This window comes from Grammomys surdaster, unplaced genomic scaffold (assembly GCF_004785775.1).
Source record: "Grammomys surdaster isolate TR1022 unplaced genomic scaffold, NIH_TR_1.0 313, whole genome shotgun sequence".
Classification (NCBI taxonomy): Eukaryota; Metazoa; Chordata; class Mammalia; order Rodentia; family Muridae; genus Grammomys; species Grammomys surdaster.
In genome coordinates, this window is record NW_021604732.1 from 2,860,729 (window position 1) to 2,886,703 (window position 25,975).

Here is a 25,975-nt window from a genome sequence, read left to right on the forward strand (position 1 = left end):
TATGTTCAGAATCCAGAAGATTCCATGGAACTCATTGATGTCAGTGCTGGGAACTGAACCCTGGTCCTCTCCAAGAGCAGCGAGTGCTCTTAACCACTGAGCAATCTCTCCAGCCCCAACTAATCAATTTTTTAAAAAAACAAATATGTGCTTTTTTTTTGTGATTGGAAAACCAAAATGTTTTGAGTCAAAATCATGGCCTGCCCTTAAGCTGGTGGGACTCGAGAGAAGCCAGTTCCTTGACCTGCCTATAAGGGGCGCTCCTGAGCTCCATGATAGGCACAGGGCGAGTGTGCAGGGGGCAGACACATTGCAGAGTTGGTTTTCCTACACGAATGACTTCTCAGGATAAAACCTGAAGCTGAGAAAGAAAAGTCGAAAATGTCTGAGACCAGAAAGCTGCTGCACACCCTTGAGCTCTACCCTTTCTGGGAGGGGTGCTGTTCTGGGAGGGTACAAAGTACAGGATAGAACCCCAAGTGGACCAGAGAGCTCAAGTCTTCCAGGGAAAGACTGCGGGGTATAGGTGACAGTTGAGAAACTGCAGACTGAGCCACTGGTGGCTGTTATCTGCCTTGGAACCTTATCAGAATGTCTGCCCTGGGCTTTCCAGCACTAAGCCTCCCAAAGAAGCCGTCTGATACCAGAAGCTAATCCCTGGTGTGAGAATAAACAGAGCCAAAACTTAACACTACAGAGGACTTTCTAACCTGCAGCAAGCAAGGAGAACATGATGAGATCTGCTAAACTACACCCCTCCAAAGGCAGCAATGCCAACTTTATCCAGTGAGTCCATTCACAGTCATAAGGTGTACTCCCCTGAGCATGCTCAGTTTAAGGTCATAGTTTACAACGATAGTAAAAGCTGGCCCACTTTGGGGCATGCAGGACTCAATGCCATGGAGCAGTGTTTAACATGATTAGGTAGAAATGAGTCTGGGTATGCTGAGTTTGCACCAGAAAGTTTCAGATGCAGTCAGTCCCTCCCCTGCATGGATTTCTATGTCACATCCTGGCCCCATACACAGGCACTTGCAAGGGGCAGTTTCCCAGCACAGAACCCAACCTGATACCTTCACTGTCTCATGCTCTAGGGACCATACCAAACCTGAAGCTGATCATGTGGTGGTTGTGATCAGAGAAACATGGGCCCTGGGGACCTTTGGATCATACCAAGAAAAAGCAAACACAATCAATTCTAGAGACCACTGCCTAAGAAATGTCCACGTCTTCACTGGGGAACCTATACCAGAGTATACATGCTAAGCAGACAGGCCACCGTGTTATAGTTCCAAGTTGTGAGCATCAGCTACACAGAAGGGGACAGTCTAGACCCATCACCTCCCAGAGACCCCCTTAGGCAAGCGAGACATCATGGTGCACCCTTTAGTAAGACTCTTCGGTGAGTGGGAGCTAACTAGTAGGTACAATTTGTAGGACTGAGTACAATGAGAGAGACACTGGGTACTAAGATCAGCCTTACTAGGTGAGAGAAGCCTCTTGGGAGGAGTGTTATCTAAGGTCACAACTGAGGGTGAATAGGAATAGGCCAAGTAGAGGAATGTGTGTGTGTGTGTGTGTGTGTGTGTGTGTGTGTGTGTGTGTGTGTGTAAAAACAGCCTGTGCAATGACCAGAAGAGGACAAGATCTTGAGAAACTGAAAGAAGTTAAGTTGGGGTACAAAGTGGGTGGAAATGAAATAGGAAAAAAGCATCATGTAGCTTAGGGACTGTCCAGGAGAAGAGGAGGAGGAGGAGGAGGAGGAAGAGAAGGAGGAAGAGGAAGAAGAGGAGGAGGAGGAGGAGAAGGGAGAAGAAGAAGAAGAAGAAGAAGAAGAAGAAGAAGAAGAAGAAGAAGAAGAAGAAGAAGAAGAAGGAAGAAAAGAAGAAGAAGAAAGAAGAAGATTAGTTGTAGTAGCAGCAGCAGTAATAGTCTTTTGGTTTGTTGGGACAGGGTTTCTTTGCATAGCCTTAGCTGTCCTGGGACTAGCTGTGTAGAATAGGCTGGCCTCAATCGCAGAGATCCACCTGCCTCTACTCCTGAGTGCTGGGATTAAAAGTGTGCACTCCTACCAACCAGCTGGGAAGATACTTCTTACTCTTTATTGCTAAACCTCTGGAAGCCCATTGAATTCACCAGAACAAGGATGATCAAATCCAACCAGTGCATCATGCCAATGACTCTCATTGCAGGTGGCCTGTTATGGGCCATGTCCCCAGCCTAGGGTTGCCAAGAACCCACTTACCTGGGACAGTAGGCAGTTAGGTGCAGGGGGCATGGGCCGGGTTGGGGGAGGCCTCCTGGCTGACTCCTTTCTTTCTATTTGAGCTCCCGCCGTTGGGGAGCTCCCAGAAGTCCTGTTCAGATGTGCTGGCAATGGTACAGGTGGGGGCTCAACACGCAGGTAGTCTGGAGGGGGCCGGGGAGGAGGGTGGGAGGGCTTCCGGAGAGTTTCAGGGGTGTTAGTCACCTGTATGAAGAAGACACAGAGCAGCTGAGATAAGGAATCCTCTCTAAGTGTATGTCTCAATGAAGTGACCAGAGCCTCATCTGAAGGTAAGACAAGCTGACCTTTGGATTCCAAGCTGTAGATCCAACTGCCAAGCCCCTAAGATAGCTTTCATTACTATAGCCCCGTGTGCACACATACGCACTTAAGAAAGCCAAACAGGGATTAAGGGAAATCAATCAGGTTCAATGGTGCAAAGCCCTTACCTTTCGCTTGCCCTGGGGTGTTTGCAACTTGAAAGTTGGGTTGGCATGGCCAGTTCCACCATTCTGAGACACCCTGAAGGGACAACTGGAAACAAGGAAGAGGGGACAAGGAGGAGGGAGATGTTCAATGGTGCGTGTGGACTAAAAAATCTGACCCAGGCCAATGGACAAATCTAATTAACCCTCCTCTGGAAAGTGGGATAATCCTCTGAAACCCATCTCCTAAATAATAAATAAGTATACATACTGCCAATGGAGAAGCTCAAGGAAGGGCTTCTGCCTTGCACAGAGCAGACCTCTCCCTCCCCAATACGGAGGCAGAGGTTTCCTATCACTAGGCATCATGTACCCCTCCCCCTCCCCCTCCAGCATGGATACAGAAGGATTCGGGGCAGAAAAAAAAATCCCTTCCGGTGTAAGTACATTTAACAGAACTCTAGGGACTGTGGCACATCAATGTCTCAATGAATTAATCATTCGTCTTCTTGGGTTAATGTCTAGTTATCTCTGTGACTGATTGAGCTTGTCATCCCTCTCTGTTGCCTCAGCTTCCTGCACTTTAGAAATAAGATATAAGTTAGCCAGGCAGAGAACGGTAAATAGATTTTATGTCATACCTCAATTTGAACTGGCTAAGGGAGGAATAAGAGTGAATGACCAGGCTCAGTAGAAATCACTTGCAGCCATTACCTAATAACATCTGCCATGGTGACCGAGCAGGACTGAAGGGGTGAGGGTGGCACGTTCCCTGCCTTCGCCATCCCAGAATTAGACCCATCACCACCAGCCTTTCCACAAGGGCTGGCCACAGCACCCTGTCCCACCTGAACTGCTGTCGCAGCTTGAACGGGAGCGCTGAGGGCTTGCCCAACTTGTGGCTCTGTCGGTAACAGTGGCACAATAGCACCAGGACTGCCAACACGAAGAGGGCCGAAAACACACCCGCGATCACTGGACCCACGCCTGCAGGAAGTCAGCACAATGAGAGAATTAGTGGCCGTTCAGGCAATAGTAACACGACAGAGCCTCAGTTCCCTTTCAGAGACTCAATTCTCATTTTATTTGTGCAACTTATTTTAAACAAACACAACTACATGCAACACCCACATTATATACTATTGGGGCCTAATGCCAGCTGAAAGAGTCAGGCCCAAGGGCTTTTAAAGACAGTCCCCACAGTCATTTCTGTTCAGCTGATGAGATTTTTCCCAAAGCAGTTCAGACGCCGTCATTTACCATCAGCTTCCAGCTAATGGATTTTCATAAAGTCAGCCAGCATCACAATTTTCTTGGACACAGAGCAACGGCCAGAAAATACTGGCTCAGACGCCTCAGGACTGAAACTCTCACCCTGGACCCTCAGCCTCATGGCTGGGTCCAAAGCCATCTCAACAGTTCTACGAGTCATAAATTTAAATATACACAGTACGCCTGCGTCAGTGACGCCCCACGACTCTATTCATGGTCATTACATAGTCAGGCCCTTCCTTCTTGTCTGTTTTCATTTTATTATAGCCCAGACTGGCCTCAAAGTTGCAGCAACTCTCCTGCCTCAGCCTCCTAAGTGCTGGGATTACTTTTGCCATTATTCAAAAACAAAATCTGGAAACCACAGGGATCGAGTCCCCCAGGCCTCCCCTAAGAACTATAAAACTTGTCTGTTTTCCCATTCCTTAACCTTTATTCAACAAAAGGCAAAATAACCAATACAATGCACCCCAGGATTGTGGTTATTTCAAGTGTCCCTAAAAGGACTAATTATTACTTACTCCCTCAAATAATTGTGACTATCCAATAACCTACAGTCTCCCTTAATCAATCTCTCTCTCTCTCTCTCTCTCTCTCTCTCTCTCTCTCTCTCTCTCTCTCCCTCTTCTCTCCTAATAAAAGGACAGGAAGGCAACTAAGCCCAGGCCCCATAGGAAGAACTAGCATCCTTCCACTCAGCGTCTTTCTTGGTTCCCTCCCTGTAGAATCTGGGGAGTGAAGCCAATTTAACTTGGATTTTCTGTAACAGGCAAACCCAACCTATGGCCACAGTCCCTACATATAGCTATGAATGCTATGAATGCAGCCCAACACGTTTGTAGACAATGATGCCATATTGCAATGTCAACAGGCTGGAAGCTCCTGCCAACCAACCCGTTATCCTCTGCCTCTCTCACAAAGGCAGAACACTTACTCTTAGGGGGCAAAGGACCACTGTCAATGCTGCCACCGTCTCCCGGGGTGTTACAGAAAGGTGGAGCCCAGCCAGAGTTGCAATGACAGTTCTGGTTGTTGTTGCAGACCTGGAGTGAAGGGCCACAGATGTATCAGCACCCAGGAGAGCTGTAACCTCCCACAGGGCATGCCCCGACGACACCCAGGAACCCAGACCTCTGCAGGTACACACATACCCCGTGACCATTGCACTTCTTCCCACAGCCTTCCGTCTCAAAGAAGGAGGTGTTCCTGCATTGCCCCTCAAAGCAAATCTGCAACAAAAAAGAGCAGCCATCAGTAGAGCAGCAGGGACGTGGGGGAGGCTTGGGGTGTGGGAGGTTTGTCCTTAGGATGAATGGGAACCCCAAAACATATCTCGGGGTTATATATTTAATGAGAAACCCAAAAGGCCTCAAAAATCAGGACAGTGGGTAACTGAATTCTGCTATCACCTTTGTGATTAGGGAAGAAATAACGAACACTGCTGAAATGCTACATTCAACAGTGAGGACATGTTTATAGCCTAGCATCATGTTGATTATATGCCACCCAACAGTGAATGTGGACTAATTTTAGTATTATGCCTAAAAATAATGATTGTGGCAGGAGTTTACTCTGGGCTGGGCATCGTACCATGGGTTTCCTCTGTGTTTATATTTCACTAACACAATTTAATACACGAGATCGGTGGCATCATTTTCCTTGGGTTTCCCTAACCACTTCTATTTTATGTGACAGCAAATGACATGCATGACAGTGATGCCTGCATTTACATGCATAATCCATAGCCTATAGATGGGTGCTTATCAGTGGGATGGATGCTATTACTCTGGGAGCTGAGCATCATTCCCCCAGAGCCCATACTTCTCAATCTCTGTCTCTGCCTCTTGGTTTCTGAGTGAGGTTTAGGGAAGGACTCACATGGTTGTGGCCACACTTGGTCCCAGTCATCACCAGCCCTGGGTCCAGCATGTCACCTTCCCCTTCCTCCTCCTCAGGACCCCGGTAGACATGGGTGCCCCGACAGTGGATCCGCCTCCCGTTCAAGGTAATGGTGGTGTCAATAGATACTGCGTTGGATTCCAGGGGCCTGGCCTGGGTGCTCTGGCATTGGATCTTCCCACACTTGGCATCCCTGGGTCAGGAAAGAAGACAGGATCAGAGGCTGGAAGAGTTGGGGAAGAGCTGGGGCATTGCAGAGCTTCGTCTAAGCCAAGTCAGCAGGCTTCAGTGGAGCAGAGCAAAGGAGAGAGTGGGTTGGAACCCAGGAGAGACCTAAGGTAGACTCAGACCCAGAAAAGGTACAGGTTTCTTGTCTCTCAGCAGACCTAAGCCAAGAGCTCAACTTCAAATGTCCTAAATCCAAGGACACCTGAATGACATGAATACTCAGTCATCTTTATCCCAAAACCATTCTCCAGGCACTCCAACTAGGAGCTGGGTTTCCCTCTGCCTCACCGTTCTTCGTTGTTCCCAGAGTTGAGCATTTTCAACCCCCGTCAATCTTCCCTCCTACACAGCTCCCCTGACTTTCATTATTACCCTCTTTCTAGCCTGGCCTGCAAGACACCGAGTCTGCTGACTGTGGCATCCATGGGAGAAGTCCAGATCTCCCAGCGATGCCTTTAAATCTCTCAGGAACTAGTTCCTGCCTTCCTCTACCCAGGCTCATTTTCATGGCCCCCTCTCCTTTACTTCCCACAAATTGTAGCCTACTGTCTCTCCTATCAGCTATTCAACGCTCGTTTCCTCTAACGTCTCTGCCTAAAACACGTGTACACACTGGTGTGACTCCTCACCCCATTTATTTAGATGATTAGTATAGAACTCAGCTAGAGAACCCCTTGCGGGAAATGCTCCAGGCCACTAACTATTACACTGATGACCACATTGCTCTAGACACTCAATGCAGCACCTTGCATGTGGTAAATCTGAAACAGTGGTGGGCAGAGGAGTGAGTGGGTGGCTGAAATGAACGAATCAGAGATGGCTCTTAGGAGCGGGCATAATTTTAGCTCTCTGCAAAAATGGTCCAAAAGGGCAGTCTGGGATCCATGACGTTGAGATGCTGGAACATTGTCATCTCAGATCACAGCCATCTCCTGCCCCACTTTAAAAAAAAAAAAAAAAAGACAAGATTTCTCTATGTAACAGTCCTGGCTGCTCTGAAACTTGCTTTGTAGACCAGGCTAGCTCAAACTCACAGAGATCCACCTGCACACCTGCCTCTGACACCAGGTGCCAGAATAAAGGCACACCCAGCTACCCTGTCCTTCTCTTAAGAGAGTTCCCTCGATCAGCATCCTAGGAAGCAATGCTGCCTACTCCTCCTTTTCGCTTCCTTAGAGCCAACTGAACAGTGCATCACCAAGAAACAAGTAGAGAACAGAGACAGGCTTTAACTCATTTGTTTAAAAGCCGTTGGGAGGCTGTCCACACCAAGTCAGGTGGAAGTAAAGAGGACAGAGTGGGGATCGCTTGGTCACTCTTCCTCCCACCAGGTCAGAGCTGTGGTCCTCACCTGGGGCTGCACTTCCTGTATTTGCCATTCAAGCCCTTGCCACAGTTTCCATAGGTGTCACCAGCAGCGTTCACCCTCTCAAAGCAAAGATCGAGGGCAGGCCGGGCTCCTAGGTGTGCAAGAAACAGCTGTCAGTGCATAAGCCCGCCAGAGGCTCCCCATGACAGAGCTAGTGTTGGCCAGTGCCACGTCCACCATTCATCAAAACCAATTCAGAGAAAATATTTTTAGACTGGTTTTTTAAGACTTAATCGAAGATTTGTATTTATGGCAGTCGCATGCTAAGCCTGCTTGCCACTGAAGAAGAGCTGTCCTATTTCTGGACTGTCTAAGATTAGTAATTTAGGCCCCAAACATTAAAAGAATTAAAACATATCTTGGGAGGTTTTTCTTCATATCCACCTTGTTTTCCCTCTCCTATATCATGGAAAAACGACAACCTTTAGCTGTGTGTCTTCTAGAAAAAAAAATTGTCTTCGAGACCTTCTGCATCCCTTAGATTTGATTTTGGAGCATCTTCTTGGGAGAACACAATAAAGGATGGAAGCTTCTTCTCTTTCTGTTCTGTACTTTGCGGCTCTGCTTAGTTTGCTGTATACAGAATTCAGCTGGGTGGCATTCAGTTGCATGACTTGAGGGCACAGTGGATGCTGCTGCTACAATTAGCAACCTTGTAATAACATCTTACAAAACATCTTTACATCCATAAGCAAGTACAACTGGAGGCTGTTTCTAAGTAGTGTAATTCTCAGCTTCTGAAAATGGTGGCAGATGGAATCTCATACCTGAATGGGGGTAGGGGCGGGGTGAGGATGGGGTGGGGGTGGGGCTCAAAACACTGGCAACACTAAAGAGATTCTGAATGTGCAATGACCCAAAACTAACTAAAAACAGAATGTGTCATGAATTCAGAGCTCACTCATGCTGCATCACGTGACTTTACTACAGCTTGGCTTTCAACACAGCTGCACACTGCATACAACCAATAAATGCCACCGAAACTAGCTCAGACTTGAGGCTACTTTATATTATGACTGATCGTGTTTTTACTGTATGTATGTTGTCTCTTATGCAATAGGCTCATTAAGGAAAACAAAGATGTTTTCCCTACTGTCATTCCTCAGCAGATAAGCATCAGATTAATGTTAATATTCTATTGGAAAGTTTGATTTATAAAATTGCTATTTGCACTCCTGACTTCAGTTCCTTTTACACGGAACAAACAAACAAAACAACAAAACACTAGCTGAGCATGGTTGCCTGCCTTTCATCCTAGCACTAGAGAGGAAGAGGCAGGTAGATCTCTGGGAGTTGCAGGCCAGCCTGGATTACATAGTAAGTTTCAGGCAAGCAGGACATACACTGAGACCCTGTCTCAAAAAATAAAAAATAAAAATCGCTGAACAGATCATGATTTGGGGTCAGATTAGAATTTCCAACAATTTCTAGTAAGGCCATGAACATACGTGTGTAACTCTTGTGCCATACATCGATGTGGGTTGGTGTTCCCATTTCAGACAGCTATAAAATCATAATGTCGGTCAACTCTGAAAACTGTGAAAGACCCTCTATGTTCGCACTATCAGCTATTTAGCCAAGACTTAATTCTTTATGTAAAAAAACAAACAAACAAGCACACCAATTTGTTAAACTGTACATGGTACCATCCATAGGCTGGTAGTCCTGGGTTCTATAAGAAAGAAAGCTGAGCAAGGCCAGGGAAGCAGCATCCCTCCACGACCTCTGCATCAGTTCTGCCTCCAGGTTCCTGCCCTGTGTGAATTCCCGTCCTGACTTCCTTTGGTGATGAACAGCAATGTGGAAGTACAAGCTGAATAAACCCTTTCCTCCCCAACTCTCTTCTTGGCCATGATTGGGCCACGATGGACAGGAACACAAACCCTAAGACATATGCTCCATGATGACATATTAGGATGGCTGTTGTTATTACTACATCACTTGCTGTCTTTGAGCTCCGATATATGAAAAAATTCTACTTTATGGTAGTTACAATTTGCTTCCCCACAATATGACTGAAGTTAAACATTTTTGTAGTTTAAGGGTATTTTTTTTTTATTTTCTTGTATTCTCCATCTGCTTCATTGGTGTGTTGGGGGATGGGGAGAGTATTGCTATCTGCTCAGCGTTAGAACTAAAAGCTTCAAAGGACTATAAGAAATACTGTCACCTGGCTGCCCTTGGATGTGTCCCTTGAGCTAAGAGGACGAGATGTAGTATTTGAAGGCGTTCTAGGCCATGCCAAGTGGCCAGTGGGGAGACAGGCTCAGAAGTGGTGGGTGGAAGAGAACAAACTCTCCAGAAGGCTGCTTACCAGGTCCCCACAGCTGCTGGCACTGCTCCTGATAAGTGAGGCACATGCCATTGTAGCAGTAGGCCTGGCCACCCTCACAGGGGGTGCCATCCATCTGGTAATAGTTGGTGGGGCAGTGGGGAGACTTGCCCGTGCAGAACTCGGGGAGGTCACACTGCCGAACAGCCTTACGACACTCGGTTCCAGGAGCCACCAGCTAGGTTGAGGAACGAGAAGAGAAAAGTAGTCATTTCTTCCCTGTCCCCAACCCTTTCAGCCAAGAGCTCAAGAGCATCTTATCTTTGGAAAACAGTTTTTGATTACCTTGATATCACAAGGTATCTGCATAGACAAACTCAACTCAATTCCTTTTCACAGCAGTTGAGAAATAATGTTTATGTAACAATCTATAGTTCTCTCTGTGCCATTATAACCACATTTCACTCAAGTGTTCTTAGGACTTTATTTGATTTGCATGATAGTCTTATATAATTAAAGAAGTGAGACACAATATATTCAAAGTCACGTGGTATGTGTCAGACCAGTTTCCTGATAAGGGTACATACGTATACGCATATCTGCATATACCCACACAGAAAAAATTGGCATTCGTGTAAATTTTCAATTTACAACATAACTCTTTTGTTCATGTAAGCTTTTAATTTACAACAGTCTTGTTTTGTTCTTGAAATTAACCTCAAACTCATCATTTAGCACAGACTGGCCTTGAACACACGGCAATCCTCCTGGCTAAGCCTCTGGAGTACCAGAACTGTCGACATGTCTTGCTACATCCGGCTTATGATTCCAAACAGCATGCCCTCACTGTGATGCAAAGCATGGGGCTGAGTGGTATCCAAATCCTTATCTCATCTTCCCCTCCAAATGTCCATGAAATTGATATAGCTACTTTATATCAGCGTTTCTAATACTCATGAGGGTCTACAGACAGAGACTCAGGCAGTTACAAAATTCCCCAAATTCACAAGGTCAGGGCTTGAAGTCAAGGAATCCTTTGTGAGGCTCAATCTGAAATCCTGGAGTTTAGTGAAAGGTCAGTCACTCCTCAGTCACTCCATGCTTACTCTTCAGCCTTGGTCTGAGACTTGAAGGACTCAACCCAGCACAGCCTCCCTGGGGGCTTTCATGTCAAAACAGAAAGTGTCCAAGTTCTCCTGAGCCAGGCAAGGACACCTATGACTCAGAGGTAGGCCTTCCCCTGATTCCAGGTGACCATGCCACTCGCCTGCTCTTCTGGGGAAACAAACCCAGCAGGCCCCTCTGCTGGCCATTTTTAGGCTGAAAGGTTCACTGAGGGAATGAATGAACAAAAGCCAACCATGGCAAGGATGAGCAGGGCCAGTGGCAGATTCAGAAGCCTCGGGACATCTGTGCGCTTAACCAGCACTAGAGAACTGACCTTTGGTTCTTGTTTACCCATAATTCCAGATTACAGTCCTCTCTCTGGCTGCTAAGAGGAAGCATGCTCAGTGCCATACTTGAACCACACACGAACACAGTGTGTGCTCGCCAAGCTGAAGGTGGGACAGGCCACAGCTACATTCTCCAACTTCTCTGGTACTCAGGTTTTTCAGATTAATAACTCAAAAGTTCAAATATCCTAACAGTGTCTGTGCCTAACAAATCGGTATGAATACAATAGATGTGTATAATTATAAAAAATATGTATTACATAACCTCTAACAAGGCCCAGGATAAGCTTTATAACCAAAAATATTAAAATATTACATATTATGATGAAATAAAACTATTTTTGGGACTTCCTGAATTGTCAGATTTAGATTAAAAAGTTCTTGAATTCAGTACTATGTGACTATTAATGGTAATAAATTATTTCCCACATTGATATTAAGAATGCATGCTTCAGAGTCAGGGAGAACTGGGTTTGGGACCTGATGGAGTCTAGAATACATCACCCATCTCCTAATGACCCAGTTTCCTCACCTGAAAATGAAGGCAGTAATATGTACCCCATGGGGTAAACACTGAGTCAGTTAACATAAAATTCTCATCCTGGTGCCAGACATCTACCAAGATGGCCATTTATGTTCATCAAAAACATGATTTTCTCTTTTAATGTGTTCAAGTAAAAATGAGCCTCACTGGGCCTGGTGGCTTGTGATCTCTCCTGGGAGATGATGTCAGGACTTGCCTGGACTCCAGAGTAAGTTCAAAGCCACCCTGAACAATTTAGTGAGATCTTGTCTCAAAATAATATATATATATATCTGTGTGTATATATATATACACATAAAATCAAAATAAAGATATATATGCATATATTTACATATGCACAGATATATATATATGTATATAGCCCCATATAAGATATATATTTAAATAAAAAGATATATATATACACAGATATATGTATGTATATCTTTTTATTTTAAATGTACATACATATGTATATCTTTTTATTTATATATTTGCTTGTATATTTATATATTATTAACATATATACATACACACACACAGTGTGTAATTTGAACACAGTGAGGCCCAGGATGGAAAATCAGTAGGCTTAGTTAAAGGGACAGTCTCAGTTCCAAATATCTAACACACACCCATCCTTTCTCCCTTCTTTTCCTCCCAGTGATGGGGTTAAATCCAAAGCCTTGAGCATGAAAGCACAGATTCTTACTTACCACAGTAGCCAGTGGTAAGAACCACCCTCCCCCTATGTCTAAAATTACTGATACAGGCCGAAACCTAGCTGTCATCCACTAGGCTGTCACCTCAAACCTTGAGGCAGAGGAAAGAGACACTTACCTTACATTGGTGACAGCAGGACCCATGGGCACACTCAGCCCCTTCCTTCAGAGTGCAGTTGGAGGCATTGCAGCAAGGGTTCTTACATTCCTACAAAGGCAGCAGCAGGGCAAGAGTCAGAGCCCAGCAGGGGGCGCCCTTGCCCCCTCCATTCCCCAGCTTGCCGGCCATGCTCTGCTTTCTGCTCCCTAGAACGCTTCATGAGAGCATCACCTGGCAGCTCTTCACTAAGGTAATGAGTATTTGCCAGAGAAAAGACACAGGTGTTTCATCCTTGGAGATACCACAACTTAGATGGGACTAGGTGGTGATTCCAAGTAGGTACTGTCCCATAATTATGTGGTCATACTGAGTTTGCAAAATCCTACCATCCACACCGGTCTCAAAAGAACTCCCCCTAGGCTGAAGGGCGAGGACTGAGCCTTGCTTTTAGTTCATGGTTCTTGGTCTTTCACTAGTCCTTTTATTCTGGATGTTACAGGGTTACAGTTTTAAAAGGAGGTGGGAAGATGGCTCAATGGCTTTGTTCCCAAACCTGACAACCTCAGTTTGATCCCTGGCTTCCATGTGGTGAAAGGAGAGAGAGAAACACATGCATGCACGCACGCACGCACACAAACACACATTAAATAAGTACTAAAAGCAAAACAAAAGAACATCTTCACATAGCACACGGATACCTCAGTCTCATACCCACGCATGGTTTACAGCTCACCAGCTGTCAAGCATGGGGTAACACACTTTCTCATCCTTCAAAAAATAGACACGAAACAATATAGTTCTGCTTTTTTTCTTCTTCTTCCTCAGAAAAACATCCTTCTGACAAAAATGACAGAGCTAGGGTGTGTGCTTTCCACACTAATTCTGAAGCTCTGAAGGAAGAAAGACCTGTCCACCGAGAGTTCTGCTTCTCCTTCCTCAGCAGCTTGTCCCTGACCTGACAGCATTTCCAACACTCCCTTCAAATCTTCTCTTCTCCGGGCTAAACAGCACGAGCTTGTTGTGTTAAAGGCCCTTCACCAGGCTCATGGTCATGAGCTCACCCAGCTGTGTGGCCTCCAGAAATAAATTCAGTGCAGCTGGAGGGCCAAAGACGCCATCTGGGGCTCCTCTGGGGAGGAGGAGAGCCCTGGGATCATGGTCTGTGGCTAGAGCAGTTGCTCAAAGGGGCTCCACCCTGATCCTGGATATGACTGTGCTGTCCACAGCTGCAGAGGCCATAGAAACTGTCCACCTGGCAGACTCGCTGTTTGCATCTTACACACAGAGGGCCTTTGGTAGTCATGGGTAAGAAATGCTGGCAACTAGGAGATCATCTGTCATGTCACTTTGTCCTTTCAATGTGACATCCCTCCCTCTAGCGTGGTCCTGACACTTACCTCTTCTTCTCCACAGTCACACTCTTCACCGTCTTCTAGGTACCCATTGCCACACCTCCGGCCTCCATACAGCGTCCTAGTATCTGGCATGTTGGAGAGACACATCCCACCTCCTGACTGCAGATACCTGTCCAGCTCCCGCCTGTTGCACCAACTAAACACTTTGGGGAAAGGGTGCCTGGCAGAGAAGAAGGAGGCGTTAGCCAAGTTGAAGCACACCAAACAGCTTGCTGTCCTGCCTGCCACTCAAGAGGCTAAGTTCACTTGAATGAGAACCCTGCATACGCCCTCTGCCTCACCAGGACACTCATCAGTACATGAACTTAGAACTCTTCCATCCTGAACCAGGAGATGACGAACAGGGCACACCATTTGTTACACTTTTTCTTATTAAAAATGAAAAAGGCAGTTGAGAAACAGTAATTTCTGTCTTTTCCATAAGGGAGCTGAGGTAGGTAAAGGGTAAAGTACATTAGGACAGGTTCCCATACTGAGAGCTGTGCGGAACACCAGATGGGTATTTATTTTCTCATGACAAAAAACAGAACCAGAAAGCCCAAGACCACAGGCTTAACTCACTCCTGGGCTAAAGGACTGATCTTTGTTTTCCTAACCAACTCCACCACCCAACACACAGATGTGTGGGCTTTATCACAGTAGTATGTACGAAAGCTCCACAGTCACCTGCTACTATGGAAACAAAGCGTAGCAGGTCCCTTTTTTGCAGCTGCCATCCCTGGTTTTGGTTACCTCTAGTCAACAGTGATCTGAAAATATTGAGTTGAGACATTCAAAAATGGACAAATCCTAAGTGTGAAGTAACTTTTGTTATCATCACTATTTCAATTGTTCTAGTTTATTATGAGTTGGTGTTTTTAACCTCTTACTGTGCCTACCTTATACATTAAATTCATCACAGGTGTATGTGGGAAAACCACACAGAAGCACAGCACAAGATGTAAATACGGGACAGCTGCTATATCACAACATAGGTCTGTAAAGAGACCCTGGTAAGGCCCTGCCCTTTAGTCTCTAAAAACAATTAAAGGTTAAACATTGAGGGTTTCCTTCAGTACTACAGTAGGCCCCCAAAGAATTTCCTACTAACCACTCAGCTACAACAGTGTATGGATAACTTAAAAACAACTAGCGTAGTAATAAATTTAGCTGTCACCCATTTGTCTACACATACTCTATTGGGATTGACAGAAAAAGGGGTGGGCTTAACCAGGATCTCAAACTCAAGAGGTATGCCTGTGAAGTTGAATTCCGCATGTCATTGCCATCCTTGGGTGTCATGGTAGTCAGGAAGTGGTGAGCAAACACTAGCGATACGAACAAGAAAGCTGCATTGAACCACCATTCTCTAGGAAGCACAGCAAACCCTAGTGGTTTGTCATGAAGAGATGTATGTAATAAGGATTCTACCATGTTGCCCCAGAGACTTCAGTAGCTGACGTAGAAAGATTGCTTAAATTCACAAGTTCAAGATTAGACTGAGCAAGACTGTCCCATGCAATCTCAAAAACAAAACAAAACAACCCAACAAAATGTGTTGTAGCCAATTTTATAGCTTAAAACTACAAACTATTCATCAATCCAGCCAGGGTTCTAGATCATCTGCTGGGGGAGCTTAGTGTTCCACAACATTATTTAAGCTGACTTCATCAACAGTTTGAAAGTTTTACTGGAGTCTCCTAGGAGGACTGCTTGGGTCAGGCTGACCCTGCCTCTCTCACCCCACTCTTCTCCCCACCTGCACTCTTCTGGTTGACTCACCCAGTGGCGGCGGCCATGATGCACCCGCCATCGGCTGCGCTGGCAGAACAGCAGTGTGCAGAATCATGGCTCATGCCAAAGTTGTGGCCAATCTCATGGGCCACGGTGGAGGCTACACCGATGGCATTCTCAGAGTGGTCCTGTCCAGAGAAGAATTTCAAATCCAAGGTCAGGGGTTTCTTCCCTCTTTTCATTTTTTCTTTTCCAAGATAAGGTTTTTCTGTGTAGTGCTGACTGTCCTGGAAATCCCTCTGTAGATCAGGCTGACCTCAAACTCAGAGATCCACCTACCTCTGTTTCCTGAGTGTTGGGATTACAGGCGTGTACCACCACCACCTGGCCTGCATGAGTTTTTCTTATCTGAGCCTGACAGCTCTCCATGGATTTTCCCCTAACACCGAGCATATTGGTTCTTCATAACTTGTTCTTAACAAGTCTGAAGCCACTGTCTTCACTAGAAAAGCAAATGCTCAAAAGACTGTTACCTGTGTTCTTAAAAGATGCAGCCCATGAGTGACCTGCTGGTGTCTCTTTTGAACATCATTTTGAGTTGAGCAGGAGATACACTTGGCTCGATGTTTTCTGAGAGCACCCTGGCAGAAAGGGCCACCCCAGACAAAACTGGTACAGTGTGTGATCTTAATCATCAAAACAAATAGAGCTGTTGCAGTGATATAAACCTACAGTCCCAGCCAGCTGAGAGGCTGAAGCAGGAGGGTCAATTGAGCCCAGATGTTTTAGACTACTCTGGGCAATGTAGTGAGACCCATCCCCAAAAATCAAACAATAGAACAAAAGCAGCAACAAGGATATTTATACCAGGCATGGTTATGCATGCCTTTAATCCTAGCACTCAGGAGGCAGAGACAGGAGGATCTCTGTTACAGGCTAGCCTGGTCTATATGGTGAGTTCTGAGATAGTGTTTTATAGTGAGACCCTGTCTCAAAAAAACAACAAAAAAATGTTTACTAAATATATATATGTATGTTCCTTTTATTATCTCATTTAATGTTCATTCTTACCCTAAGATCAGAAGCTACGAAGCTACCTTTACTTTACAACTAAAGACACAAATTAACTCTAAAGTCACATGGTTGCTCTTTGAAACCAATTTGATTCTAGAATCTGGGGTTTAACATTCATGCTACCTTGTCAACTATAATACACACAATGGGTAGAGGGATAAAATAACCAATGAGCAGAGAAGAGGCTTCCTTTATATCCACTCCATGTTAGAAGTGACAAGCCAAAATCCAGGGGCTGGGGATGTAGCTCAACTGGTAGCGTACTGGAGTAGCTTGCATGAAGCCTTGGGTTTGATCCCAGCACATCGAACTGGATATGCTAGCAAACACTTGTCATCCCAGCACTCAAGAGATGGAATCAGGAAGAACAGAACCTCAAAGTCATCTTCAGCTAGGTAGCAAAGCTGAGGCCAGCCTGGTCTACAGGAGTTCCAGGCCAGCAACAGCTACATAGCCAAGTAAACAAAACAAAAAAAAAAACTATTCTTGCCAAGTCAGAATTTCAAAAGACAGCAATTTCCTAACTGTGACTCTTGAGACAGCCTCTCGTTTCACAATACCTAAAGACTTCAGACTCGGACTAGAAACACTTCCATCTCTGTTGCTCTCCTGCCCCCAGCTCCCACTCTGCCTCCTCCAGCCCCTGTTGTGGAATAATACATGACAGATCTGAAGGTCTATTTTTACAATTGCTTACGAACGACCACAAACTACGATGAATGAAATTTTACCCCTGGCTACTATCCTTTGGACCTAAGAACTTCATCTGAAACATTTGCTCATTTTAATGCTTTTTTAATTCTGCAACTATAAATATCAAATCGGTTTTTCAAAGCTGGCCTCCTCCTCTCTTGGGAGCCATTGCCCCCTTATGCAACACCATTGTCTTATCTGAGACCCACCATGCTAACTCCACCGGACTGGTACACGGAGCACATGGCCATGAGGGGGGCCAGGCCAATGGTGGTGCCTTGGAAGGACCTGCCCCTGCAGGAAGAAGAAAGACATGCAATTCAGGTGGGGGTTGAGAGAACTGATCCCCTAGGACAGGAGTGAATGGCTACCATGCTGTGCACTGACCCCCTAACATGCTCAGATTATTCCCAAGGGGACAAGCCTGGTAACCCAGATAACTGGACAACTTTCAGGATACCACACCTCTCACCTCCTCTCATTTCCTCCCTCAGTAGCAGAGAAGAAAGATCACTTTCCCCCTCAGAATGAGCCCAAAGTCTCCAAAAGGAAGAAGGCAGGGCTTGAAAAGCTGTGCCCCATTCCTGATTCATAGAAAATGGCCAGAGGCAGGGCTCACAGGGAAGGGTGTGGCCCAGGCTGTGATGCCCAAGTGAATCATATCCATTTCCGCCAGTGGCCAGGGGCTCAGGCCTTACCATCCATGGCATGTGTCTTGGGGGCAAAAGTGGTGGTGCTGGATAGCAGCCGTGGGGCTGACACTGTGATCCGTACGTCACACAAGGACCAAGAAAGCAGCTGAGTCCCTTTCAGAGCCTCACAAACTGCAGCTGGGTGCAGAGCTAAGCTGTTTCCACCAGTGTTCCGCAATGATGACCCTAATGTGTCAACAGCCAGTTTCCCCCAGTTTAATCTATCCCTTCTCAGTCGCACCCACCCAGAGTAGGCGAGGAGGAATAAATGGATGTTTAATAAATGTTTGCTTAATAAACTCAATATATCCCAATCTGTGTGTATGAAGCCCTAACTTGGCATTTCAGAGACTTGCATTTAGCTCTGGGGAAGCTTTACTGTAAACAGATTCAAGGTGTTCATTCCAAAAGTTCAGGCCAAATGTTTCAGCAAACGAAGACTTTCTCAATGAGTGGATAGTCTTCAAGTGACCATTAAGAATTCAGGTTTTAGGGACAGGTAAATGTTGGAAATGCCAGTTATTATGAAAGGGTAAATCAAGGTACCAAGGATGAAATAATTGCTGATTCTTCTATATTAAAAAAAATTAAAAAGTAAAGGAGTTTATTACGTATGTGCCTTTGTTGAACCACCTCAAACCACCCCGGAAGACAACACTAACACATACGATTCACCCTTAAGGGGCTGTCACTTAGCACTCAGACCCCATCAGTATCTCTTTCTTTCTGAGGCTGCTGGAAAGTTAACAGAGCACTTGGCCAAATGTTTCAGTACTTCCTCTCACCAGGCATGAAGGGCCTATAGTCTACCATTTTGACCTTCCCAGGCACTCAGGCCCGAGATCCCAGAGAACTGTGTGAAGGACCTGTGGACCATCTCCTGCATCCTGCAGTGGGAGGTCAGCTGACGTGCTCAAGATCTGTTTCAGGCTATCAGCTGTGATCAGGAGTCATCACTCACTCTTCTAATATACACTCCCAAGTGCTTCAGCTGCTCAGCTGATTAGGGGGTGAGACTAATTTCCTCACATGGACAGAAAACATGTCAGAGGGCTATTATCATTCTTAAGCTTTTTAACATTCTTTCAAGGTGTGCTGAGTCTGTAAATGCCTGGTTATCTGGCCCAGGGAACAGGGGGAGGTCTTGCACAATCAACATTTGCCCCTGTGAAAGAAAGGGTGAACTTAGCACCCCTAACGGCAGGCAGAGGTTCTGCAGCCAAAGCTGATGCAACAGGACCAGAAAAGGGCTGCTTACGTGATTAGCTGAGCATTGTCATGGCTTTTCTGGGCAAGTAGCTTGCGTCTCCAACTAAGAAAGGACCACAGAGTGGAGTACGGATTCTCTGAAACTTCACACTTATCCCCATGTGTCCACACCTCCAAGCCGACAAGAGCAATCCGGATGTTCAGAGAGCGGTAAAACTGAAAAGACACAGAAAGACCCATTTCTCTCACCATCCAGCCTAGGAGCTCAGAGCACAGACACTGGGACTGCTCTCTGGCCACTAGCACCAGAAAGCGGGAAATACGATCTTCGGAGAGATGCATTCTGGTGGTCAAACTGGAGTGTCTTGGCTTAGGAAACAGAGGTTAAAAAAAAAGGAGAGGGAACAGCACCCCAACTACCCAGGGGTTCTTTGATGGACCTGAACTTGATGCTACCGTGTCAGCAACTCTGTGTTACATGTACATGTGTCCTGTGCATGCATATACTACATGTACATGTATCCTGTGTGTGCACAGATACACAGGAAGCCCAAAGGTCCATGTTGCCTTCCTCCATTTATTCTCCCATGTTATTTTTTCCAGACAGTGTCTCTCACTAAACTAGGAGCTCACTGATTCAACCTGACTGGCTGGCTTACGAGGTCCAAGGATGGACCTGTCTCTGTCCCTTGCCTCTCCCCACCAGCCACATGGTTACAGACACATGCCACCATGCCTGGTTTTTAGATGGGTGCTGAAAATTCAGGTCCTTAGGTACCCAGCAGATACTTTACACACTGGGTCATCTCCCCAGCCCACTGGTGACTTAAAAAAAAAAAAAACACAACCCTCATATACATAGAAGCCACAAAAGGATAGATCACTACAATCTAAAAGTGGTGGGTTCCTTCCCAGCTAAAAATAATAACTAGGGCCCACTGTTCATCAAGTACTTGCCAGGAACAAGGAAGGCACTGAGGCTTAGAAAGGTTGAGATATTTGCCCAAAATCTCAGCAGAAAGACTCTGGAGCCAGGATAAACCAGATTATACCCCCAGGGCCCTGTGACCATCTGCTGCTAAAGAGCTGGGATCATATAATACATATATAATAATAAACTATACACAGTGCTGGGATATAATATGTATAAAATAATAAACTATATGCATACATACACACACACACACACACACACACACACACACACACACACATGCATACACACATTCAGATCCTTCACTTGCCCCCAGGAAACTGCAGTCTAGATGGGCTGGTTCTTCTGCCTTTGCCACATCTATCATTACAGAAAAACCCAAAGCATCTGAATTTGCCTCACTCAGGAGCTTTTTAAGGGAAGTCAACTTGACTGTTAAAGTTCAGAGAAAACACTGTGGACTGGGCCCCTGACTCAGCAAATATGTAAAGTCCTTCCAGTTTTAGCTCTAAAATGTGCAGTCCAAGTAGCTGGCTCAGCAAATTTCAGAGGACCGTGTGTGCCTCACCCTACTGGGATTGATAACTTCGTGTGCTGGGAGGGAAGTTAGAGGCTTTGAAGAATGACCATCATCCACAGGGTTCAGGATTTCCACCAACACCCGGGGTGTGTGGCTTCCTTCTTTTCCCTCCACATCTTGGCTTTTTCTGTTGTTGGGATTGTTTGTTTATTTGTTTGATGTTTACTGACATACCACTTCCATTTCTCATCAGTACCTAGAGGTAGGCTCTAATCACCCAGTGCAGGAGGAAGATTCCTAGAGCCAGCCAGCCAGCCAAACCCTCCACCTCCCCTGCGTCAGTCTGGAGACAATGGTTTCTACACAGGTGGCAGTAGAATCAGCTTCCTGTATCCCCAGGGAAAACACATTTTTCCAGATGTTGAGTGTTTGGTTACAGGATCGATGAGATGCTATTGCTGGTGAGTTAGGAGCTGGACACAGGACTCTACTGTGTCCCTAGACTCCTTCACTCCAGGAAAGGCCAGTGTTTGACTTTCACCTGCTACATACCAGTGGCCTGTTTCCACAGCTGTTGAGGATGGAGAAAAAAAAAATACATGGCTGTGAACTTTTCACTTAGTAACTTCACAGCAACCAACTCTGCCTTTTAAGCCCTGAAGCAAGTTAGTTAGTTTGTTTGTTTGTTTACTTATGGTTTTTAGAGATAGGATTTTTCTGTGTAACCCTGGCTGTTCTGGAACTCACTTTGTAGATGAGGCTGGCCTCAAACTCAGAGACCTGCCTCTGCCTCCCCAGTGCTGGGATTAAAGGTATGTATCTCCATTGTCCAGCTTGGAATTTTCTAATTTCTATTTGTTATCAGCTGAACCATTTCTCCAGCCCAAGATCTGGGATCCATGAACCTCTAGCCAGCCAAGAAAGCCTTCAGAGTTCTACAGTATCCTGAAATGGTTATCAGAGTCTCAAAGAGACATGAGACCCCAGGGCTGGAACTGTCAGCCAGTGGCAAGCATAAAACCTTAGGTCTACCCACCAATACTGTCCCTTAAAAGGAGGCATGTGACCAAAGCATGTCAAAGCTTACTTTTCACAAGTTATCTTCTCTGCATTTTGTGCTGGAACTTGCTTTCACATAGAATACTTCCAGGCCTGAGAACATCCCATTTGGTGCAGTTCAAACTTCAGTGAATTTCCTAAGTGCATGTTTTAAACAACCCCAACTAAGGAATTGTAGCTATTTGTAGTCTTCCTAGAAGGGGAGAACCCTCAAACAGTTTAACACATCAGCTCTAGATAGACAGCACGTTGATTTTCTAAAGGTTCTGTGCACACCTTCTGATCCTGGCCCACTTTAACCCCTCCTAAGACAGAATCACTGGGCTTTCACCTGGAGGGAGCACATCCTCAGCACTTTCTTAAGTTGAGCTCTTCCTTGACCAGTGTTCCTCAAAAAAACACTTCATTTGTGAGAAAGGTCACAGGGTCAGAGCTGGGGGGCACTTCTGTCTCCAGCCATCTGCTTCCATGTGACATTTACATGGGCAGGGGCACAATATCTCATTTTTAAGATGGGATTCCATTGAAAAACTGTAAACATAACCGAAAGCCACTAATGTAAGCCAATGCTTGTACTTTATACATTCAAACAGAGCAAAGCAAAGCTCCCAAACACTCACACAAGCCAACACAAGGCAAAACCCAACCCAAGAAGCTGAGTTGCTTGCCTCTGGTTGATAACTCAGGGTCCCAAATCAGCAACAAGAGCTCAGGAGTATGTGACCTCCTGTCCTGCAGACCATCTGAGGTCCGCAACCTCCCCCAGAAAGTACACACCTGGTCTCACCTTATCAACGTAGTTGGCAATCTCCATGAGCTTGTGTTTGGTGGCATCCTGGTCATGCCGATTCTTCTGAAACTAAATGGGACAAACAGAAGCAGGTGAGACAGAGCCCTCCACAGCTCTCATCCAAGGGTCTTCCATGTGCCGTTATTTTTTGGCAGTGGTCCCCACGGCTCACGGAGGGAAGGCCCTGACTGAGATCCAGCTCGGCTACCTCCATCTCCCAGCTCAAGGTGGTAAAAAGAGCAGATGTGGTCATCTTCTTCTAGCCCCTTCAGGTAGTTCTTCTCCTGCCTTTGTATTACAATGCTTCTGGTTAGCTCACTGCTTGATCAGAGGAGGGACTGGTCTCTTTGCTTTGCTTGTCAACCCAATAGGAAGCCACTATCACACATCTTACAAGGCTTTCTCCTGCATGTGGTCAGTTATCACTGATCCAATGGTTGCTGAATTGCTCTATGGACAAGCCATTGTGCTCAGCACAAAAGAAGCACACAAACTTACGGTCTTGATCCCACCCTACAGGAGCGTCAGTTACAATGGAGGGAGAGCCAGAAATAACCATAACAACAAATCCTCTACTTAAGAAGGGCGCAATTTAAAAGAGCTAAGGAAATCACTGAGAACTTGCACAGACCAACTGCAGTGGGGGACCATGCAAATGTCACAGAGAGGGTGCTGCCAACAGGACCATGTGGCATCAGCAACAGGTTTTGCCTTCCACACGATTCCAAGTGGCAGTGCCTTCTATAGTGAGATTCTTAGACTTCATCACTGTGAAATCAGACAGTGCTAATCGAGAACAGGAGAGAAGATTGTGCTGCACTTGATTAGAATGTCTGCCTACAGACCCATGAGGAGGCCTCATATTTACCATTTCTGACTGAAAAGGACAGACCTCTTTCACCTTCAATAATGAAATAAGAAAACTATCAGGACAGAAAGATAAAAAAGATTTTAGAATTGTAACCTCCCCCGCCCCAAACGATGGACATGCCCTGTCTGCTGTTATTTTTATACAGAATCTGGATACCTAGTGAATTTGTTAGGTGGGTATTCTGTATGTTCAATTTCAAGCCGTCACAGGTTTCCTCCCTCCAGATCCTCCCAAACAAGACAGAATACCCAAACAAGATAAAGAATAAAAGGCCAAATAAAATGCCCTAGAATATTTGTTTGGCAAGGGCTGACTCCCAGCTCTGGTACACCATTTCCTTTCTATTGTATAGATTCTGGAAATTTTTTTGACTTCCTTGGAAACTACACTCACCAGAAAAAACAAACAAACAAACAAACAAACAAAAAAAACCGCCATTGCTATCCTTATCTCCTAGAGAGTTAAATTCTAGGACCCTGTTGCATAGACCTTTGCAAAGTGTTTAATCTAGAAGTTTCTATTATCAAGACCTCCTGACTTCTAAACTAGTCCCGTGGCAAGAGTATTTCCATTTACTTAGTAAATATTTATTACAGCATTGGGATGAGATTTCAGGCTTCCAAATATATTAATCCTATCCTCAAACAGTGAGGCCCAATAAGGCCACCATAGTTGAAACAATGTATCATGTTTTCCAGAAGATTCTGAAGCAGGAGTTAGTAAGCTTATTCTACAAAGCGCTACAGAGTAAACACTCTTAGGCTTGGTAGACCATGTGATCGTGGACCACAACTGTTCAGTTCTGCGTTGGTGGACAACTACACAGTTCTCCTTGGTGGCTTAGAAGCTTCCAGGATACCATAAATCAAAGGGTGTGGCCCTGCTCCAGAATAATACTCATAAGAACATGTGATAGGTTCACAAGGGCTGTAGTTTACAACCTCTGGTCTTAAGAAATGCGTGCTTCAATGTTACACTTTCTGAGGCAACCCTGGATGTATAACACTGTAGGCCAGCCTTTCCCAGATACCCCACATCCTGCTGGTACCATCAAAGTCCTATACAGCCCTATGTCTAAAGCCATTTTTCTCCTCCCCCCAACATAAATCCCACTCTTTGCTCCCATTACGTTCCATTTTACTTAATGAATGAGTAAACGTGCCCGGAACCACCAAAGCAGCCCTCTTATATGCCTCTGTGACGATACAGATACAGGATGGATACTGGATAGATATGCTGAGAACTATCCCAGAAGCTCCCATCTAGGCCCAGGCAGAGAGCCACCGCCTGCTCACTTACTGCCCACAGCTCTCTCTAGATGGCAATAGCACAGCCTCACTTCCCAGAGCTTGCTTTCCCACTCAAAGACCCCTCTGGCTGCTGTGAGTTCCCAGCTCTGAGATAGCTGCTGTGTCTCAGCACCAGGTGATAAATCACAAAGACTACATCCTTCCCTTGATTCATCTTCCTGCACTCTCAGATTGACTGCCAGGAATTCATTTCTGCCAGCAGATTCTGGGCTGCAAATCTTGCCTGGCCTACTCCAACCCAGACATGAATCATTCAAAGCCTACAGCTGAGAGATGTTCATGACCCTGAGGTCCGAGAGATCCCCTCACTTAGCAGGAGGTACGAGTCATGACACTGTAGCAAAAGGGGTGAAGATGCCTATGTGACTGGTGCTTCATAAGGGGTACCTCACCCGCCTGCATCAGTAAGATTCTCTGGGGGGGCGGGCCCACAGCCATGGAGGCACCTTTAAGGAGAGACTTTTCTTGCCTGGTTTGCTGTGAGTCTAGCTGCCAGGAGGCAGACCACTCCCCATCTCTTCCTTTTCTGTGCCTGCTGGAGACTCAGAGGTAGTGGCTTGTCAAACCCTGCACCAAGGACCCACCGGGCAAAGGAATAACTCTCCTCCCTTTAACTAGAGCAGTGGGTTTCTAGGAGACATTCTATTAGAGTCTCAGGACATTTTCTCTGATCAAAGGATCTTGTAGCTTAGGAAAAATGGCCAAAGACCTTGTATCAGACAACACTAGACACAAAGTTTAAATAGAGAACTATCTGGGAGGAAAGGTCTTGCTTTCTCCCAGGAATCTTCACAATACAGAGAGCCAAAGCTGCTGCTGTGGGGCGGGGCTGAATGGGATGCCTGGCTGGCTTTGTTACTGCTCCCCCATCTACACAATCTGTAGAGAAAAACAAAACAAAAACCCCAGAACCTACCCATTCCTGGCTGCTGGAAAAAAAATGCCAACATCAGTTTTAAAAAAGCTAAACTCTTCTAAAAGTAAACACTATGTTCCCTTCCTAGAAAGCCCTTCACCTCCACTCCTCTGCCCAGTGAACTCCTCCTGTCTTTAAAGGAGGCTCAAGGGCCTTCCTTCTTTTCCTGCCTCTAGCTCTCAAAATCAGCTCTCAAACCTGGGCTTGAACTCTCCCACCTGCTGGCACTGCCCCTGATTCGTGCCATGGGAC

The 25,975-nt window shown here is 45.7% G+C and overlaps 1 protein-coding gene across 2 annotated transcripts in view; it reads right to left on the reverse strand.

Moving 5' to 3' along the window:
- Nucleotides 1-25,975, reverse strand: part of Adam19 (ADAM metallopeptidase domain 19) — an 84,556-nt gene that overhangs the window by 4,915 nt on the left and 53,666 nt on the right. For both annotated transcript variants that reach the window (XM_028777694.1, XM_028777695.1), the window contains 14 exons: nt 22,624-22,695; nt 19,373-19,539; nt 17,632-17,716; nt 15,704-15,843; nt 13,925-14,102; nt 12,546-12,635; nt 9,774-9,969; nt 7,442-7,550; nt 5,842-6,055; nt 5,115-5,192; nt 4,898-5,006; nt 3,540-3,678; nt 2,716-2,800; nt 2,246-2,470 (listed from right to left, as the gene is read on the reverse strand). In XM_028777694.1, coding sequence (XP_028633527.1) covers nt 2,246-2,470; nt 2,716-2,800; nt 3,540-3,678; nt 4,898-5,006; nt 5,115-5,192; nt 5,842-6,055; nt 7,442-7,550; nt 9,774-9,969; nt 12,546-12,635; nt 13,925-14,102; nt 15,704-15,843; nt 17,632-17,716; nt 19,373-19,539; nt 22,624-22,695 — 1,887 coding nt within the window. The remainder of the gene's footprint in view (nt 1-2,245; nt 2,471-2,715; nt 2,801-3,539; nt 3,679-4,897; nt 5,007-5,114; nt 5,193-5,841; nt 6,056-7,441; nt 7,551-9,773; nt 9,970-12,545; nt 12,636-13,924; nt 14,103-15,703; nt 15,844-17,631; nt 17,717-19,372; nt 19,540-22,623; nt 22,696-25,975) is intronic.